This window comes from Mixophyes fleayi, chromosome 4 (assembly GCF_038048845.1).
Source record: "Mixophyes fleayi isolate aMixFle1 chromosome 4, aMixFle1.hap1, whole genome shotgun sequence".
Lineage (NCBI taxonomy): Eukaryota > Metazoa > Chordata > Amphibia > Anura > Limnodynastidae > Mixophyes > Mixophyes fleayi.
Window position 1 is genome coordinate 163,305,637 of NC_134405.1, and position 21,788 is coordinate 163,327,424.

The 21,788-nt window shown below is 41.3% G+C and overlaps 1 protein-coding gene across 3 annotated transcripts in view; it reads right to left on the reverse strand.

Annotated features, from left to right (window-relative positions):
* CCDC146 (coiled-coil domain containing 146) overlaps positions 1–21,788 on the reverse strand; it is a 165,922-nt gene that overhangs the window by 59,597 nt on the left and 84,537 nt on the right. For all 3 annotated transcript variants that reach the window (XM_075208740.1, XM_075208738.1, XM_075208739.1), the window contains exons 5-7: positions 6,211–6,268; positions 4,447–4,623; positions 2,881–2,954 (exon numbers count right to left, since the gene is read on the reverse strand). In XM_075208740.1, coding sequence (XP_075064841.1) covers positions 2,881–2,954; positions 4,447–4,623; positions 6,211–6,268 — 309 coding nt within the window. The remainder of the gene's footprint in view (positions 1–2,880; positions 2,955–4,446; positions 4,624–6,210; positions 6,269–21,788) is intronic.

Sequence of the window (21,788 nt, forward strand, 5' to 3'; positions counted from 1 at the left end):
CTTGAGGTTTTGGGTTCGGATTTGTTTTGCAAAACACCTGACGAAAGGTTTTTGTTTGGATTTAAGGTTTTGGATTCGGGTTTATTTTGAAAAAAACATAAAAAGTGTTAAAATCAAGTTTTTTTGTTTATTTTCACTCCTACGCTATTATTAACCTCAACAACATTCAATAACAATCATTCTTTTTTTTATAATTATTTTTATTTATTTTTTTTTACAACTTTTTTTAAAATTTTATATAACTTGGGAATAATGGGGAAATAACAATGCCCTTAGAAGGACAGAGCACAGGACACAGCACAGCACAGCACGAGATATAGCAGGACAGAGGACCACCTAACACAACCTCCCTCTACCCTGATCAATGCCCGAGTGAAGATGGCGGCGGCTAGCGGGGAATTTATAGAATACGAGTATCGCGAGATCCGACAGCGGGATTATGACTCAGAGCCTCGGTTTCAGTTTTGCAATTGGCGGGAATACCCGGATCCGGCTCGGATCGGCACCGTTCGGGTGGGCTCGGATTTCAGATATCCGAGCCCGCTCATCTCTAGTGCAAACGTTGGCACTAGGTTGGTGCATGGGTGAAGATGTTACATTAACAGTTTCACAAGTGGGTGCACAGCATTTTCTCTGCACAAATGGAATTCTGCTCTTTCCGTATGCTCAGTGGTGGTATATAATAGGCCTAGACATGTAATGTATCTTCCAGTAGCACTTTGGTGGGGAAATTAATTTCTAGACACAGTTCAAGCAATATAATAAACAGTTTCAAACACACAAATGATGTCCCCACACTGTCATGCTTAATTTAGAATTAGCATTGTTTCTGGTTTGCAAATGAAATCCAAAGTCAAGGGGCCTGATTCATTAAGGATCTTAACTTGAGAAACTTCTTATTTCAGTCTCCTGGACAAAACCATGTTACAATGCAAGGGGTGCAAATTAGTATTTTGCACATAAGTTAAATACTGTCAGTTTTTTCATGTAGCACACAAATACTTGATAACTTATTTGTACACTGAAATTTAAAGTTGATATTTGTGTACTACATGAAAAAACAGTCAGTATTTAACTTATGTGCAAAACAGAATACTAATTTGCACCCCTTGCATTGTAACATGATTTTGTTCAGGAGACTGAAATAAGAAGTTTCTCAAGTTAAGATCCTTAATGAATCAGGCCCAAGATTATGATATTGAATTTAGGTAGCAGAAAGAAATGTTGTAGTGCTAAGGAAGGAGTTTATCCATACAAAGGAATTTATAAAAAAAAAGAAAAAAAAAGGTCTGCCCCTGCAGAATAGGGGAAGTAGGGAGGTATGGTATGTCATCCTAAAGAACATATGATATAAAAAAATTAAAGTGTTCATCAATTAACCGTGGAAAAAGATTTATAGGATAGTTGACTAGTCCATCTAAATATATTAATTAATAACAGCAAATGAAATAGCTACTTCATATACTACTGACTATTAAGAATTTATGTAGGGCGTTGTCTACATAGAAAAATATATAGTTTGTCATTTAGCTCTGGAATAAGTAATTAAAAATGTACCGTTCACAGTAATATCCACAATACAGTTACAACCCTTATTGGAATGAAGAAAAACGTTTTTAAAGCCAGTGAAATGCTGCAATTCCCCAGGTCATGTACACGTGGTCATATTTCAGAACATGCTTTGCACATTCTAGCCAAAGATAAAGGAAAATCTGGGCACGTTTGTAAAACATTCCTTGCATAAATTGCTTGCATATAGATTTGGATGTACAACTATCTGGCCATCCTTATTCTGTCTTTTAACCCTTTACATGATACATGTCTGAATATATATATATTTCAAGGTTGTCAATATTAGAAAATTGTTTCTATGGAAACTTTGCTGCAGAACAGGTGCATTTATCCCACAATGGCCTCTCCTGGCGTCCATTATAAAGTATTTTCCCCTCTGCTATTCCATATATAGAAATGGAAAAGCATCATTTACAACGTGTAGGTATGTAGATATGTATGTATGTATATACACACACACATTATATATATATATATATATATATATATATATATATATATATATATATATATATATATACACACACAAGTTAACCCGTGCATGATACTCATGCGTTCTAGTCAAATCAAGCTACTTAAGGTGTTAAAAAGGTTCTTGTCATGCATTTGGGGCTAGGCCAGGCCTCCTCAGGGGAAGAGCGTTACTTCCCGACGTAAGCGCTCTTTTTTAACGTGGTTTTGTCCACATGTCACCACCTCATAATTTTTCTCCATCACCTCATCCTTCATCCTTATCGCCACATCTATCCAGACACAGGGATCTCTCTCAGCAGTCCTGAGTATCACACTCCTCTGGCTCTGTCACCCCCGGCAACCACCAACCACTCCCAACTGTCACTTCTCCTTCAAGAAATATATATATATATATATATTTTTAAAATCTTTATAAACACTTTTAACAATTACCAAATTTCAGCCCTTTCTGAGTTTTTTTTCCCACACACACTAAGAATTTAGTAGGTCAGTGTATAACTCCGCCCAGCAGGTGGCACTGCAGCAAATTTCAGCCCTTTCTGAGTTTTTTTTTCCACACACACACACACTAAGAATTTAGTAGGTCAGTGTATAACTTCGCCCAGCAGGTGGCGCTGCAGCTTGGGTTTTTTTTTTCCACACACAGACACACGCCACTAGGCTTTTATATAGTAGATATATACACATACACACACACACATATATATATATATATACACATACACACACTTGTATACACACACACACACATACCTATATACATACACACACATACCTATATACACATACATACACACACACACTATCAATTTGCCTTAAACAGGGAGAGCATACATTATTTTGCGATTTATCTTCTCCATGTCCTTGCCTAGCTGTTCTGGGATATACTGGACTTGAACAAGTTCATCCTATAAAGAGACAACATATATACATAGCACTTGATTAGAGGAGGTATTCGTCTTTATGATCAAATGATTAGTTGCATAAAGAAATCACCCTTTAAACAAACAGTGACCATACTGGCCATACTTCTCTGCCTGAATACATAACTGAGCTCTAGGCCTCTGTACACTGCAAAGTTATGGAAAATTAGCAAATCTCACTACCTACGCAACTTTATAAACAGGTCATCTTTTGGTAAAGGAATTGCCAGGTCGTGGCATAGCAATAATGTTTGCAGCTGTCTTATTTGTTATCAGGCACTTGTGTCATTGGAGCAGGCCATGGGCCAATGTGCAACCACCATATGTGCTAGCCAGGTCTTCAATGCTTGTTATATAATCTTGTGAGTACTCCTCCCAGTGTTGTCATCTCTCACTAGTGGCCTATACACACTAAACTGGTGCTTAATGTGAACAGCAGCAACAAACAGTAGGTAAACACACGGGGCAGGAGAAGGAGAAGTAGAGACTGGACACACACTGCAAGGTATAATAGTGATTTCCATCAGGGACAATGACCAGTGCAGTAGAGATAGGATCAGACAATGGACCTTATGTAGTACTGTAAGCAATTTACACTGACAATCTAGGTGTAAAGTATAAATGGCATCCTTTAGTTTACTTTGTATTCAGAGCAGCAAGAGTCCGAATAGTACGCAAAATGTGTACGTTTTAGTATGATGCACTTAAACCGTATCACATAAGCCATATGGCCGAAAAATACATCTTTCAAAAAAGCACACACCCCCTGTCTACCCACAAAAACAAAAAGAACAAACCAGCCCTAGTGTTGTCAGCCTAGGCTGGTACTGGCTGACAAAATCAGGGATGACAAAAAGTGTGAGGTCCCCCAGACATTGACAATAGCAAGCCAGGGCTAGTGACACTATAGCAGGGAAACGTGCAATGTGGGGTCCCCCTGTTGCAGTGACACCTAACCCTAGGCTGGTCAGCCCTCCCTGTTGCAGTGACACCTAACCCTAGGCTGGTCAGCCCTCCCTGTTGCAGTGACACCTAACCCTAGGCTGGTCAGCCCTCCCTGTTGCAGTGACACCTAACCCTAGGCTGGTCAGCCCTCCCTGTTGCAGTGACACCTAACCCAAGGCTGGTCAGCACAGGGCTGAAGTCCCTAAAACAAATTCAGACCCATCCTCGGATTAACCAACCCCATACAGAATACCACTAGGGCTATTCCTACACCCCTGGAGCAGTGAGTGTGGGTTTATAATGTCAAATTTAGAATAAAATAAGAATTTTGTCTGTGGTTCACTACAGGTCCCAGCATGCCCAGGATGCCACTAAGTAGTTGTGCATGCTGAAGCTTGTAGTACTACATGTGACTGATTACCAACCCACTTGAATGAATGAATGAATAAATAAATATTTCTAACATATTAATTTGTACCAAAAAGCACAGATACAAGAAATATATCACTGAACGGTTGGCTAGGCTTCATACCTTTTTGATTTCCTGTTGTTGTAGTTTCTTTTCAACTTCTTTTTGCTCTCTTTGAATTTCTCTTTCCTTTGAAGATAAATCTTCTTTCAGTGCTTTAATTTCCAATATTCTCTGGGTATTTTCTTTTTGTAGCTCATCACTGGTTTCTTTCAGCAATTTGGCTCTTTTTTCCAACTCCTACAATAAGAATTATGTTTTCACATTGTGTAAAATGCAGTAATCATTAAAAACATAAATTAATAATGATAAGAAGCATTCTTAAAATTGCCATTTAAAAACAACTTACCTTAGTAGAACAAAATGTGCTTTACAACTATTAACATAACCTGAGCTTCAGAAATTAAGGGCATAAGCAGAATATTGTCAGGGGATGCAAACAAACCCAAGGTGCCCAATCTACACATGGTATAATAATCAAACTTATATTACTCTCACACCTAGTACCACTATATCCTGTATGCTGCTCTGTATTGCCCTATATTACTCTCACACCTAGTACCACTATATCCTATGCCGCAATACTGTATGCTGCTCTGTATTGCCCTATATTACTCTCACACCTAGTACCACTATATCATATACCGCAATACTGTATGCAGCTCTGTATTGCCCTATATTACACTCACACCTAGTTCCACTATATCCTGTGCAGTAATACTCTATATGCTGCTCTGTACTGCCCTATATTACTCTCACTCCTAGTGACACTATATCTTGCAGTATAACTGTATGTTGATTTGTGCTACTATATACTGCCCTATATTTCTCACACCTGGTACCACTATATCCTGCAGTATAACTGTATGTTGAACTGTGCTGCCATATACTGCCCTATATTACTCTCACACCTGGTACCACCATATCCTGTACAGTGATACACTATGCAGATCTGTAATGCCCTATATTACTCTCACATCTAGTACTACTATATCCTACAGTATCACTGTATGCTGATCTGTGCTGCGATGTACTGTCATATATTATTCTCACAGTCCTATATGTTACAAACCAGAAGTTTAGCTTGGATAATTTTAATAATTTTGGACTGTAGCATGAGATATAGGAACGTAAATACAGACATGCGCCATATATTGTGTAAAATCCCTCTGCGCATGCCTAGAAAAGGATGTTACGCCAGTGAGTGCACCAACATCCATTTAATCTTGGAGCACATCTTACTACAGCCTAGGATGTGAAGGGCAGAATGGATTAGGCGTATGCCCACAGTCAATGGGCGTATGCCCATAGTCAATGTACAATGCATGAGGCAACGTCACATTCAAGCTTTGGGGATCTCAAAAGGTACGTGTTTTTCTGCCGTATCTCTTGCACCAGCTACAGGTCTAATCTTTGTGCCAATTACTAGTGATGACTGCTATGTATTCATGCTGGAACATGTATGTGCAATCAGGAGCAACTGTAAAAATGCATTTTATGCACAGTAGACATTAATAATATCCTAATAAATGTAGGGGAGGGGAAGGAAAGAAAAAATAACAGGCTTTTTTATGTTTTGTCATTAATGACTATATTATTAACAGGTGACAGTAATTGAATTTTCTGTGCCTTCTTTCCAACTTTATATTTCACATATACATTGGACGTATTCTGCAGTTGTCTGTTAGAGGAGAGGGGACCTAGACCTGTATTGAACAATAGACATATCTTTAGATCCACTCCTTGTTTAATACGACTGTACATATGTCCGATTTACATGCACTTTTAAAAAACAATTTACGAATGTGTATTACTTTTCCTACTCACCCCAATTTTGGGGATTCTTTCATATTCACGCTCCAGAAGTCTTTTTTCTTCTCGTAAACTGTTGAAAGATATAAGAGAAATACAGCCTATCAGAAAAAAATTGTTTAAGCAAGCAACAAACCTCCAATATTCCCCATGTAACCTGAGAGACATACGGTCTTGTCCCCCCCACTTCCTTATTTCCCAGTTACATCAATCTGGGCTGAATTATGTAACGGATGTTAAATAAAACAAACAAACAGCTTTCACATAAATTATGTTTTTTAGCCTAGGTAATACAACTTCTTACTTTGTTCCTTTGGACTATGCCGGCTGAGGGTCGAGGCAATCTTTTTATCAGGGGAGTCAGAGCTTGGATCAAAATGAAGAAACAAGTGTTCTGTGGTTTTCATTTAAAAAAAACAGACATTTTACAGGGTGCCTCTGGGTGGCATTACACATGAACCCTCACGTGACATTATTGCGATCTCTGGGAGTCTCTTTTCACTAGATAAATTCATGGATTACTAAAGCCAGATCATTTTCAGGCTGGCTCTTAAAAAGAAATTTGTCACTATAATCTCTATTTATTTGTGGAGATACAGCTTTCCATATTCACTCACATCCACCCAGATGTTTTGTTATCCCTTCTCTATTGCTTACTTAACACTTTCTATTTATACTGTATATACACACCCACTGTTGATTTCCAGCTGTAGAGGGTTCCCAAGATCTCACTGACAAAAGGAGGAGGAACTTGGTACAATGTCACACACCACTTTCATATGTCCCAACTGTCCTTTTGAGTGGACTGTTTCACCATTGCACGGATCAGGCCTTTTCTTCCTATTCTAGAACATTGCGAAGAGTTGGGCATGCCCAGCACTTGTGTAATGTGACCACTACCGGTTACCTGTAAGCATGGTACTTGTAGGTAGGCTCCTGATGCAGGAGTTAAGTATCTAAGTAAGCAACCTTTAGAGTGAAGATCCCATGAAACTATGTAGGTTGGAGTTATATGTATGTATATATAAAAATATTATCCAAGCAACAAAGATCTAATACACACTATTACCATATATCTTAACTAAAAAAACTTTAAGATCGAATACATGCCAGCCCGCTTGTGACTTACAAAGATACAAATGCTTCCCCTTTCTCTTCCATATCAGTCTCCTGAATAAGTATGCACTTGCACAGATGTCTGTACGTACTCCCTCTTTTTGCATGTATTAGTTATGTGTAATTGCATAAATAGTGGAAGCAAAACAAACAACAACAAATGGTTGTACAATACCTCCACTATGCTGGATAAGCCCTATTTTTCAAAGTCATTTTTTAGAGCAAAACAAGTATGACCTCCAAGAGATAATTAAATGTAAATTATATGTAAAATCTATCTCAAACCCTTAATATCACCGTTCCAACTAGTAGAAGTGGAGGGTAGGATGCATGTCATGTTTGAGAAATATTCCATCCCATGCATGCATCCAACAATTATTCAGGTTTTTTTTTACATAAACACTGTTGTGTGTGTACCAGACCGAAACTAATTGGACAAGACTCATATTCACAGTGGTATTTTAGTTATAATTTCACGAGTATTCTTTTATTCAGAATTTCTCACAAATTCTATGTTCCTGGACCACATAGTGTACTGGTTCTCAGATTTACACATATCGGGCCCGATTCATTAAGCAAAGCAAAAAAAAAAAAAAAAAAGCAAATTTGCATCTGTGCAAAACCATGCTGCATTGGAGGGGAGATAACTCTAAAATGTGGGGACAGATTTATAGTTGGAGTTGGCATGTCCTAGATCAACACTAAATTTCAGTGGAAAAATAAAGCTATCAAGTATATATGTGTGCTACATGAAAAAGCAGACAGTAATTTTGTCACGAACGCCCAGCCTGTCTCAGATACAGCAATCTGAACAGCTGGCCGTGACTGGAGTCACCTTAGTCACTTACCAATGAATACACCTTTTCTGCCACCACGAGGGATTTACTATGGCGTCTTTGCGTTCACCAATACCACTTATTAATGTTTCACACTTAAATCACATACACATATAGCATGAGCCTTACTTGGCAAAGAATCAGATAATATGCTAGATTAAATGTATTTAATCTGGAAAATATTTTCAAGGCTTAGTAAGAAAACAGTTAATAACAAGACATACAAAATAAGTTGTACAAATAAGTTTCAGAAATAAAATAGGAATTAAAACAGACTCACTACTTACTAGTTTAAGACTGAGTACACTTTGAGAAGGATGGCACAGGTATATTTGGCATCCTCTTTAGAAATGCACACTTTACTGTCTAAGGCAGAAGATTTTAAACCTCTCACATGGCTCTACACCCCTAGGAAATTACATTTTCAATCAGTGCAGATTGATTCCCAGAATGACACAGGGCTTTCGAAGTGAGTTATATATCCTTAAAATATATGTTTAGCATCTCAGAGGGCAGGATTACTCACTTCTGCTCTGCTTGAGTGGCTAGACTGTTTAGATAATTCTAGAGCGCCTCAAAACGTTCTCTCTCTAGCCTGGTTACTTTCAAAAGAATTTTGTCACTTGCATAAGTTGGCATTACATTAAAAGGTTACTAATTTGCACCCCTTGTATTGTAACATGGTTTGTCCAGGATCAAATGTAATCCTTCTCCTTAGTGAATCAGGCCCATCCTCTTTACCTTTTGCCTCACACCCACACCATCTTCATCAACGTTGTATGTACTTGTTCCGCTTTTATATATGATTTGTTTTTGTTTTTTTACTCATTAGCTTTTTATTAAGGCTTTCATGTATCCAGGGAAAACAGAAAAAAAAGATGAAAGAGTATTATTGGGACTGGTGGTGGAGACAGCAGATGTATGGAATTCCATTCAATAAGCAGATCCAGCAGTACATGCGATTTGTACACGTGATACAATTTCATAGTCCTAGTTAGTAGCAAACCATACTAGAGCTAAGTAAGTAAAGCTAGCTTACTACTAGAGAACATATATGGGAAGCTCATGAAATGTTCCAAATATCAGAGTAGACAACATTAATCAAACTATTGACTAACAATCGCTGTTGTGGCTACATCAACTTATTCTGTGCTGTATAAATGCCATTTGTGCATAAATCCAGAAAGATTTTGTCCTGACTGGATGTGTATCTGCCAGCTCCCTCCACTTAGCTTACTAATCCCCATACATATGAGCTTTTCTGTACACCTTATAGCCCTCTTATCCTCAGCTGCACCCCGATTCTGAGCAGGCACATTCCCAATATATCCCTGCCTACTGCACCTGGACTACAATTTTTACTAGTGGCCTGACCGACCATGATATACGGCCTGCATTTACTTCCCTTCCCAAATTTTCAAATTCACTACTCATGATTTCAATAACCTCCAACCGGGACAGCTCTATCTGCATATGCGCACTGCACCTGGACCTGAACACTACTTGTGGTCTACTCACCTCTGATACTGGACCATGGATTACTACTTGCGACCTCCACTGTGCACCAGCCCTGAACTACTACTTGTGTCCTTCAACTACTTGCGGCCTCCACTGTGCACCAGCCCTGAACTACTACTTGTGGCCTTCAACACCGGGCCCTGAACTGCTTGGTGGTTCTGTACTACAGCTTGCAGCCTACACAGCACAATGATCATCCCTGACGGCTACTCTCTACTCTACTCGGCTCACTGGAAAGTCTAAAGACATGTTCACCTCAGACTGTCAAATGCCAACCTGCAACAAGGAACAGGAATAACTGCAATTCATCTACACCTGCCCAGCAGATTCTTAGGATACTCATCTATCCAGGTGGCGTGCACATTTATATTTTTTACCCAGCACTGGGTCCTTGGACTGGAGCCTGGAAACACACCTTCTACTTACCATGCTATATGGTGCTTACTATGCTCACTGCAAGAGGTTCCCTCCAATCGGAATCATGCCATTTGGTCTACTTGTCTACGGTCATATCTCATTTTGCAGTATGTCTACTCTTTTATTCATCTGTGTCAACTGTACTCCTACCCACATTACACTAACTGCTTTCCACACTGCCGCATCATCCTCTCCCTCCAATCCTACCTTACCTCCCCTGCCCAATATACTTACCCTCTTCAACCTACACTCATTCCACTACAACCTACCTTCCTGCTGCAACTTTGACTGTTAGCCGCCACCTCCCCTGCTACCTGCCTTGACCACTATGCTTAATGCCACCTTTGCCCCTATTGCCTTTCTAATCCCTTCCTCTAGAATGGAAGCTCCCACAGACAGGGCCCTTGTTCTTGTTTGTTTTTGTAATTTCTTAAGCTGAATTTTTTTGTGTAGGATATGTTATTAGTCATTTTATTTGCATCCATGTTACTTCACTGAAAATTGCATCATCATGTCCCTGCCACAGATGGGGCAGGCTGTGATAACGCAAATCACACGCCCCCCCCCCCCCCCCCCAGATTTGCAACTTGGACCGGTCACTTGTTTAATCAGAGCAAAGACTTATATTTCACACCTTCTGGAGTGCTCAGTGTGAATAGGTCTCCCTCAATGTCTCCGTTTTGCTAACAATATTTGGAAATATACAGCCAAATCTTATGGAGTTTATTAAGGGTCAAGTATAATCTACCATATAATCTATGTAGCATTTTAACCATCACTTCTGTATGGTTTAATACAGCTAGACATGTGGTAACAATTACTGAATTAGTCCCATTCTGTCTGTGTGAACGTGTTTTGTAAAGCTATCAACTGGTGTTGTACTACAATTTAACCATCTACCTTGAATGTCAATATGAATCTATGCCAAAATGTTATGTCACCAATGTTAGTCTGAGATATAAGTTTAGAAAGTAAAAGTGGTGGGGATGGTTTTATTTTAGAGTCCAGTTTGGTATGTTTCTGTGGCCAGTGTCTCACCCTAAGGTTTTTGTTTTTTTTATAAAAGTTGTGTGTGGGTATCTGGAACTAAATTTGGAGTAGGTTAATGATCCAGTTGTTATGCCAGTTATTCAGGTTTATGTCAGGGATTAATTCAGCAAGCCTTATCGTTGAGGAGAAGGGAGAGATACTTCTTCTGTGTGGGCTATTATTTTGTCCATTCATGTAGTGTGTCTATAATGGTCGCTCGGTATATCATTACTGAATCGCCTCTCCTCTCTTGGGATCCTTGAGATTAGTCAAGGGGAATACTATGTTCATAGCTTTAGCGAGCTGACCCAAGATTTTAATGGGTATGATGAGTACCAGTCTTTTAGTTGATCCAAGAGGCATGTCCGTTTATATTTTTCTAGCTCTGTTAAGGCTAGACCGCCTTCCAACTTATGTATGATTTGTTTTTACATAGGATTTGTTATACCCTCTGTAGCTGCAGTGTTATGTCGCGCCTTACAAAAAAAAGATGTTGATAATAATCTAATATAAAAAAAAAATCAGAAATCTTAAGTAGAACATCAATTTTAACCATTACTTATTATTAGTTATAGTTTTCTTGTACATAATTATTATCTTATCCTATCCTACAACTTGTAAGGCATCCACATATTACGCAGTTTTGCACAATAAAAAGTTACAGATAGCGAACAAACTTTCACATATTGAAACAGAAGACAGAGATTCCTCAAGGCCCTAACAAAGGTCTACTGGAATGGATAATGTGATGTGTACTGTTTACTTACACACAGCAAAGCTTCACTCTACTTTCTTCACCAAACAGTTTCCAAAAGTATATTAGATAAAATATGCAGAACTACCACAATGGTTAACCATACTGTAATTATCTCCATTCCTTAACCACTGATGCTCCCAGACTACTCACTATTTGAATATTTGTAAGGTCACTCCAAACCCCGAATTCCTTTAGCTCAAGCCAAGTCATTGGGTTGGGTATGGGCTTACGTTCATTTTCCCTTTTATGTGTTTTACTAAAGACATTTAGTTACATTTGTAATCCATTGAAACCTAAGGGCAAACAGAACTCACTTTCTACATGCAGTTAAAGGGTTACAGATAAATCATGAAATTATGAGGTGGTGCACACACATTGTGACTTTACAAATGAAATGTTCAACATTAATGTAGTAAATAATTAAAAACATGAAATAGTTATTGTGATACATTCTATAAACTACTGTGCATTCCAGACCTGGGTTAGAAAGGTAGGTAGCCATAGGTTGTCTAATTTCTTACACTGTATGCACACCATACTTTGCTTCTGTTTTTGTATATCTGTGCTCTTTACAAAGGAACTCATCTCACATGTTATTTTTTAAAAAAATGTTCTTTATTTAAATTACAGAAAAAAATCGTACTTGCATATTTTTACTGCTGACAGCTGCTATGCTAATTTAACTTTTTCAAATGGGGTACCATTCTTGTCAGGATACCTGCAGCTATACAGAAATGTATGACAAATCTTCCTTTTCAAATGTTGGCCAAACTATTTTTTCAGCAAATAAATGAAAAAAATGCATTATTTTCCGCTTTTGCGCCACATTCCACAAACTACTCTGCATTCTGGTCTTGGGTTAAAAAAAAATCCCATGATATTTCCTGAAAATGCAAAGTCTTCTAAAAAAAAATGGTATGATTTGTAATGACAAATTACTGTTATTGAAGTCTGAATATGAAGAGCAAGATTTTTAAGTAACAAGAGATCTCCAAGTTACCCATGTCAATGTATACTTAGTGTCAGGCATGAGCCCCTCTAGCCACTCCCTGATTTAATATCTTATCATATATTCCACCATTTATACAATAGATCACCTCTATTTTGTCAGGAAACCGATCCTGAATCCCTTTATCTGTCACAAACCGCCCTCTGTGAACTTGTGACTAGGAAGCTTACTGTAAGGGAACACACAGGATTCCAGCCTAAACCTAACACTTGCCTCTCTTTCAGGCTACAGATTTCGCTGGTCCCTTTCCCAAGACACATACGCTCCACACCGCTCAGCAACTGCCACCATCTACGTATAAGGTCCGTAGCAAACCTATGACTTAATCACCCAATTGCGCATACTCTCTGCTCTGGTAGCTAAACAGTTAACTCCTCACACACTGGTTTCTAAAGAGTTAATCCAGCCAAGCAATCTGTCTCTTCTAAACAGGCAATGAATTCATTTAGAGCAATAAGGACCGAACTATTAAATGGTTAGTTTTAATATTCAAAAGGTACAATGCTTACAGAGAATAAAAAACAAGTATATGAAGATTGGACATAAAAATAAAAAATTGCAAACCGTTATTAAAACAAATTGGATGAAAGTACAGAGCATCACTTACGTATTATAATCTGGGGGTAAGCAGAAAACATAGACAGTCCTTCGATTAGATTGATCCCCAAGAAACTGACAATTTCTTGTAACTGGTCTCAGCTTTTTAAAGACACCTTTACACCTTTCCCCACTACCAGGGGAATTGTGGACTGTGACACTTTTTATAATCACTATTTGCATGTTGCCTGATTTACTACTCAATTCTACTATGTAACCTAACTTTTCTGTGGCGTGTCAAACAGACCCAATTGTATTATTAATAGATCCCCTATGAATTTACCCATCTATTGATACCAAACAGGCCTCGCGGTGTGGGAGAATTCTTAATTTGACATATGAGCTTCCCTTCATCATGCTATTGATATGTGGCTGATCACTACTGTTATTGATTTTAAGTGGCATATTTGAAACTGAATTATTCTTGTTTTTGGTGGCAAGCGGTGGGATCACTCAGTGACAAGCACTGAAATGGAAAGGCACAGCAGAATGGAGACAGCAGCACAAACATACAGACACACCAAGAAAGGAATCCTGTAGGAACTTTGTCAGGCAAGACAAAATGAAATCAATTCAACAGATACCAGGGGGTCCCTAATCGAAACATTGGCTCAGTGGGACGTAGAAAACCCTGGTGAGGAGGAGGAAGAGGAGGACGTGGTTCGGGACCCGTCAGAGGAACTCTGTAATGGAACCGGGGGGATGACAACTCGGGCAGCTGCAATAACCGACAACAACACAGAACAGCTGCAGATTTGGTTGGATGTACTTGGACCAGGAGCTGCCGCACGAGGGCAGCAGTATTGGGAGCAGTGCTGAGTAGAGCGGTTGTGGTACCTGCAGCGGCATCAGTGTCAGTATTGGAAGGAAGATAGATGCCGCGTTTGGGATAGCACGATGTACCGCACTTTGTGGAATCAGCCACGGACATTGACACTCACCTTCAGTTATTTGAGTCTATGATGGCAATGCATGATATACCTGTGGCGGAGTGGTCAAAATATTTGATACCTAGTTTGAGGGGCCGAGCGCAGGAAGCATACCATACCCTGAGCCCGGAGCAAGGAAGAGACTTACAGGAGATTTGGAAAGTATTGTTGGCGCGATATGCGGTCACCCCTAAATCCCACCGCTGCCACCAAATGTGAGGATTTGGTTCCCAAATCACTCGGACATGGTATTAGGGGAAAAATAGAAGGATGGTTTATTCTGCAGAACAGGATTAAATACAGCACAGCCCCATAATGATAGCAGGTCCAACAAATGAGGAAATCAGTTCAAATAAATCCAGTGAGATATGTTCCACAGCGCATATCTGGCAGAGCATCACCTCTTTGCCAAAAGTTAGTTACACACGTCCAGCTCCCAGGGTAGCCTCTTTTATTACCTCCTAATCCCACCTTGGAATCTGCTTGTCCAGGGGAGTTGCAAAAGGTCTCGATTGGTGAGCAGCTTACATTATCCAGCCCCCTCCCCTATCTCCCCATGTGTCTTCCCTCAGGTAACCTCTGCTGGGTCAGGCTCCTGGCTGGCTGTAGAGCTCACTAGTGGACAACAGGGAGCAAACAGAAATAACAATGATAGTTTAATTCGCTCAACTCCTGAGTGTTCCCTGTGGAGGTGGAATTTAATACCTGGAGTACTTTTCCAAGGAGATGTTATAATTATATCACTGATACTTCCTGATAACAACATGGCTAAAAAGTGCAGTTCAGGTATGGATTAGATTAAGGGGTTGTAACACCATACACCATGCCCGTTGCTTTACACTTGTCTATATAAAATATAGTCAAGTCCGCACATCCTTGAGCCAGACACCATGCTGAGCGGTTCCTAAAAGTCTATACAGGTCTCAAAACTCCATCCTAGACACAGGTGAAAATGCTAACTTCTAATACCGGGATGTGCAGAGTCACCGAATACACACACAACATACTCCCTGACTTCACATTTTACACTTTAGTAGCTCAATTTATCAATGGATTCATTTGATATACCATATTTACACTGCAGTTATTCCTGGCCTTATTCCCCAAAATTATGTGATGGGTTAAACCTTATAAATAACTACGTTCTCTATGTTCACGATACTTAGTAACAGTCCCTAATTCCCAGGGACAGTCCCAGATTTTAAAGATTTGCCTCTCAAAGCTCTAGCCACTGGAAATATCCCTATTTTTTCATAACCAATTGTCTAATAACATTTCTCTTACTCTGCATATAATATGCCATTCTCACTATCTTTTCTTATTCTCTGAGCTTAGTAAGTTAGCATTTAGCAAGGAAGAGCATTTGAAAATCAAAAGTATGGAATTATAACGATGTTCAATGAACATGTAAAGATGGAGATTGTTGTGAACCAAAGTCCACTTGGACTGCACATATATAACATGCTTACATATACCTTCCTACTTGCAAAGTGTACCTGGAAATATTTTGCAATGTCTGTATTGATTTTGAAAAAAAAATAAAAAATTGACAAACATTTTGTGAGCTGAACTAGTGATATTGATCCCTATGATCTTCTGTACACTTCAGGGTTTTTTTTTATTTTTTACAGGTGCTGACTGATAATAGCCAGGTAAGTCTGACATTCCAAGTTGCACTAGCATCTTCATTTTCAGTCAGGCTTCTTTATTTGGCAAGATAAATTTAGAACACATGGGGGTTGATGCAGAGTGGTATGTAGTTTCAGTAGCGTATCTTGCTTGAAATCTCTCTGTGCATGGCCAGAAAGTGGATGCACGTATATGCGGATGCAAGTATATGTGGTTATGCAGATTTGTATGATCTTGCCACTTAAGCTAGATTGCCCCTTCCCTCCACTATCCCGCTTGGAGAGGCGGGACAGTGGAGGGAAGGGGCATTCTAACATTGGCTGGGTACAGCAAAGGCGTGTTTACATAAATGCGGCTCATAAAGACCTGAAGAAACAACAATATAAACGCCTGTTGGGAGGCATATATTTTGCATTGGCTATATAGCAGGGACAAATGCTCACTGATGATTATGACTTGTCATAAACCAGGTGTACATGCTGCTGATACGGAGGAGGACACATCTCAAGATGGCTCTGCATATGGGAAATACGAGTAATTTAATGCCATTTTATGACCAACTCTGCATGAGTCCCATTTGCATTAGATATAATATATGGGGCAGTATATTCATTTTAAGTATACTAATCCTATTTTACCAGGTAAAATGCTGGAGGTTCCCTCTCTTTAGGTCTGTTTGAATATTTTTGGTCAGAGAGCAGAGAAGATTAGCAGATAAAGGTTATTAGGAGCAGTTTATGTTAAGGTGTTTATGATCGACTTTGATCACTACAAGGGAATGGACAGTGAAAATAATTTGCAAAAATGCCATTTTAAATTATTTTTCAGCAATTCTGAGTCCCATAATGTCCTGGCACTTCCTAATAGAAATTGCAAAGTGCTCGATTGTAAGGCTATATAGCTGGGGAGACAGTAGACATTCTTATCTCATGCCCAGTGGTGGAACTGCAGGGGGGTGCAGCCACTAAGGGGCCTCTGAGGTAAGGGGTGCTTGGCGATGCCCCCAAGGGCCCCACCTGACTCTTTTCAGAGGACTCAACTCTGCTCTTTTTAGAGAACAGCATCGCAGAGTCCCTACCCAAATCTTACTATGGGGACCGGTGATGTACTGTTCTGGCCCCACAAATGCCATTAGAGATTAGGCATGGATCCGATTTTAATTTTAGATTTCGGTATTAGTAGAGGGATAGGAATTTTGTTATGATTTTGATTTTGTTTTGTTACTCTCCAAAGTCTATGCCCTATCACCTACAAATGCTTTGTTCAAGTTACACCTCTCCCCAACCACATGGTAGCCATTTTGTCTTTGTTGTACACAAATGTTGAAAAACAGTTGTTTAGGATGGAAGACACACACTCTCGCAATTTACACATCAATAGAACAATGACTATGCGCTGCAAAATGCTCTGCCCCCCCCCCCCCCCACACACACACACAAGGAAAAACAAACTACTTTTACAATCTTTCTACATGGACTTCTGAAAGGACAGGATTAAATATATTTATCTCTTTCTTCATCCATCCCCCACACTCACATATGGCCCAACACAATCAGTAATGCACACAAGGCAGCCTGAACATGGGCTATTGGAGCATTATAAAAATAATGCAATTAATGATAAGAGCCTGGGAAACGCATGCACACCCATACACAAGAAAGGTACCTACTATATACATCTAAATAGTTCCCAAAATCAAGACCCAAAAAGCCCCACCTAATCCGTCAAAACCCTACTCCAATCAACTAAAAAAGTCCACTTTTAGTAGAAGTTATGCCCCTACTGAGGTCCGCAATTCCAGACTGTCCCACTGAAATTGGAACAGTTGGGAGGTATGCATCTTTAAACCAGGCAAAGAATCAAGCATAATGGAAACTTGAAAATGTATTGAATCAACTGTTAATTTTTTTATAATATATGTGTAAATATTATGTTATTGAATATTATATCTAACAAGCATATTGTCACTCGCCGGGGTATCGGGCAGCTCACCCGACCCCCGGCAAACTTACCTCTCTCCAGCGCTCCGCTTCACCCCAGTCGCCGCCATCTCAGATTCGCATGCGCAGACCCCGCGATTCTTAAAACCTCTGGCTGCTTTTTCATTGGCCACGCAATTTTGGCTCCAACTACAAAAGGCACCTCCTCTTTTCACTTAGTGCCTGTTCCTCAGTTGCCTTTTGGTGCCTAGACGTGGCTGCTCTCTATTCTGTCTATCTTGTCTGCAGAGCTGACGCTCCAACCAAGTACCTGCTATTTTACTTGTCTACAGAGCTTACGCGCCAACCAAGTACCTGCTATTCTACTTGTCTACAGAGCTTACGCTCCAACCAAGTACCCGCTATTCTACTTGTCTACAGAGCTTACACTCCAACCAAGTACCCGCTATTCTACTTGTCTACAGAGCTTACGATCCAACCAAGTACCTGCTATTCTACTTGTCTACAGAGCTTACGCTCCAACCAAGTACCCGCTATTCTACTTGTCTACAGAGCTTACACTCCAACCAAGTACACGCTATTCTACTTGTCTACAGAGCTTACGCTCCAACCAAGTACCCGCTATTCTACTTGTCTACAGAGCTTACGATCCAACCAAGTACCTGCTATTCTACTTGTCTACAGAGCTTACGCTCCAACCAAGTACCCGCTATTCTACTTGTCTACAGAGCTTACACTCCAACCAAGTACCCGCTATTCTACTTGTCTACAGAGCTTACGATCCAACCAAGTACCCGCTATTCTACTTGTCTACAGAGCTTACGATCCAACCAAGTACCTGCTATTCTACTTGTCTACAGAGCTTACGCTCCAACCAAGTACCCGCTATTCTACTTGTCTACAGAGCTTACACTCCAACCAAGTACCCGCTATTCTACTTGTCTACAGAGCTTACGATCCAACCAAGTACCTGCTATTCTACTTGTCTACAGAGCTTACGCTCCAACCAAGTACCCGCTATTCTACTTGTCTACAGAGCTTACACTCCAACCAAGTACCCGCTATTCTACTTGTCTACAGAGCTTACGATCCAACCAAGTACCCGCTATTCTACTTGTCTACAGAGCTTACGATCCAACCAAGTACCTGCTATTCTACTTGTCTACAGAGCTTACGCTCCAACCAAGTACCCGCTATTCTACTTGTCTACAGAGCTTACACTCCAACCAAGTACACACTATTCTACTTGTCTACAGAGCTTACGCTCCAACCAAGTACCTGCTATTCTACTTGTCTACAGAGCTGATGTTCCTTCAGCTGTTCCGGTATTTCATCAACCCTTCATCGCTATTGGCTGTCCCTTGTCTCCTAAATTCCCAAGAGGGTCTCGCTCAGTACTCTAGCAGGGGCTGCGACCTGCGAGCAGCGCAGCCAAGACCATACTGCTTTGCGGCGGTTCCTAGTGAACACCGCCTACTCGTTAGACTCCGCATCCTGTTGAAGTAGCACTAAACTGTATGAACCCTAGGATTCGCATCGTAAAGACCTGCTATCGCTTAAGACCGTGACACATATAACATGTTAAATGAAGCTTGAGTACAATGTTTATTGATATAAGTATTATGCTCCCTGTGATGTGTAACAAAGCTTTTACTGTACTACATATATATAGCACAATCTGTGTTGCTGGAAGGAGATTATATGTACAGAGTATGATTTCCATATATAGGATATCTGCTATGGTGTGTCTGTAAATAGTAAGTAGTAATACTGTTAGAACAGATGCCAGACACTTAATGAGTTTCTAGAACCAGCTTGGTGAGGTCTTCACCTATAACTGCCACTAATCTCATAAAAGCGCTGTATATTCATCAGTACTTGGATGACCCCAGGACTTAACTTGCAGTAGTAGGAACTTAAATATGTGCCAGGTCTGTGTGGGTATACAGGAGACTTGCATGGCTAATAGCAGGAGTCCCAAGAATAGATGGGAACAGTGATATAGTAGTAAACTTCGCTGAAGGTCGGGAGAGGCACCAGTGAAGAGTATTCCAGACACAATACAAGGTTCAGGAGCCAAGTGATACAGCAAAGACATACAGTAGGATCAGCAGCTTGGATAAATGATTCAAGAAGCTTCCTGGCCAGTCCCAATGATTTGCGGTCATATGAGTGCCTGGCAAAGAAGGAAGCTACATCCTACCTGTATAACAAACCGAGTGCACACCAGAGGTAGAAGATAGTGGCAACTACATGCAGTACAAACCACCGCTGAGCTGAGATTTATGGCAGCACCTAACATATATATATGTCTAACTGAAAAAAGTTAATTCAGAGCAGAAATGAAAACTGTAAATTGGATAAACTGGAAATTGCCTTTGTGAGTGGTTAATAGATTATCTTGCCTGTTGAACAGTACTGTATGTTTTGTATGAATTTATGTGTACTGTTTATATGATCGCAAAGTTATCTGATTTTCATGGCAACTGAAAGTATAATTGAATAGTTTATACTTGTGTGATAGATTGTGTTGTTGGAAAAATACACTTATAAGATCATTCCTATGCAGGGCCGGACTGGCCATCTGGCACTTCTGGCAAATGCCAGAAGGGCCGATGGCTGGATGGGCCGGCCCGACTCCCCCCGTCTTTTTGGTAGCTGGTTCCCCAGGAACCAGCCACCTCTGCTGCGCGCTCCTCAGGTCCCTCCCACGTTATGCTGTGCAGTGGCGAGTTTCATGTTTTGTTTTGTTTTTACTGAAGAGGGGGGGCGGGGGGTCTGGGGGTGGCCGCGATTTTTGGGGGAGTGCCGCAATTTTCGGGGGGTCGCGGGGGTGTCACGATTTTCGAGGGGGGTCGCGGGGTTGCCTCGATTTTCGGGGGGGGTGTCACGGGGGTGCCGCGATTTTCAGGGGGGGGGGTGTCACGGGGGTGCCGCGATTTTCGGGGGGGCGGGGGTCAAGAGTGTGGAAGAGCCATGGGGTGCTGGGAAAGGAGGTGAGATAGCCAGGGGGTGCTGGGAGAGGGGGTGAGAGAGCCAAAGGGGGTGCTTGGAAAGGGGGTGAGAGCCATGGGGTGTTGGGAAAGGGGGTGAGATAGCCAGGGGGTGCTGGGAGAGGGGGTGAGAGCCAGGGGGTGCTGGGAGAGGGGGTGAGAGAGCCAAAGGGGGTGAGAGCCAAAGGGGGTGCTGGGAAAGGGGGTGAGAAAGCCAAAGGGGAAGAGGGGTGAGAGAGCCAGGGGGTGCTAGGAGAAGGGGTGAGAGAGCCAGGGGGTGCTGGGAGAGGGGGTGAGAGCCAGGGGGTGCTGGGAGAGGGGGTGAGAGAGCCAAAGGGGGTGCTGGGAAAGGGGGTGAGAGCCAAAGGGGAAGAGGTGCTGTGAGAGGGGTGAGAGCCAGGGGGTGCTAGGAGAAGTGGTAAGAGAGCCAGGGGGTGCTGGGAGAGGGGGTGAGAGCCAGGGGGTGCTGGGAGAGGGGGTGAGAGAGCCAAAGGGGGTGCTGGGAAAGGGGGTGAGAGAGCCAAAGGGGAAGGGGGTGCTGGGAGAGGGGGTGAGAGAGCCAGGGGGTGCTAGGAGAAGGGGTAAGAGCCAGGGGGTGCTGGGAGAGGGGGTGAGAGCTGAAGGGGGTGCTGGGAAAGGGGGTGAGAGAGCCAAAGGGGAAGGGGGTGCTGGGAAAGGGGGTGAGAGCCAAAGGGGAAGGGGGTGCTGGGAGAGGGGGTGAGAGAGCCAAAGGGGAAGGGGGTTCTGGGAGAGGGGGTGAGAGAGCCAAAGGGGAAGGGGGTGCTGGGAGAGGGGGTGAGAGAGCCAAAGGGGAAGGGGGTGC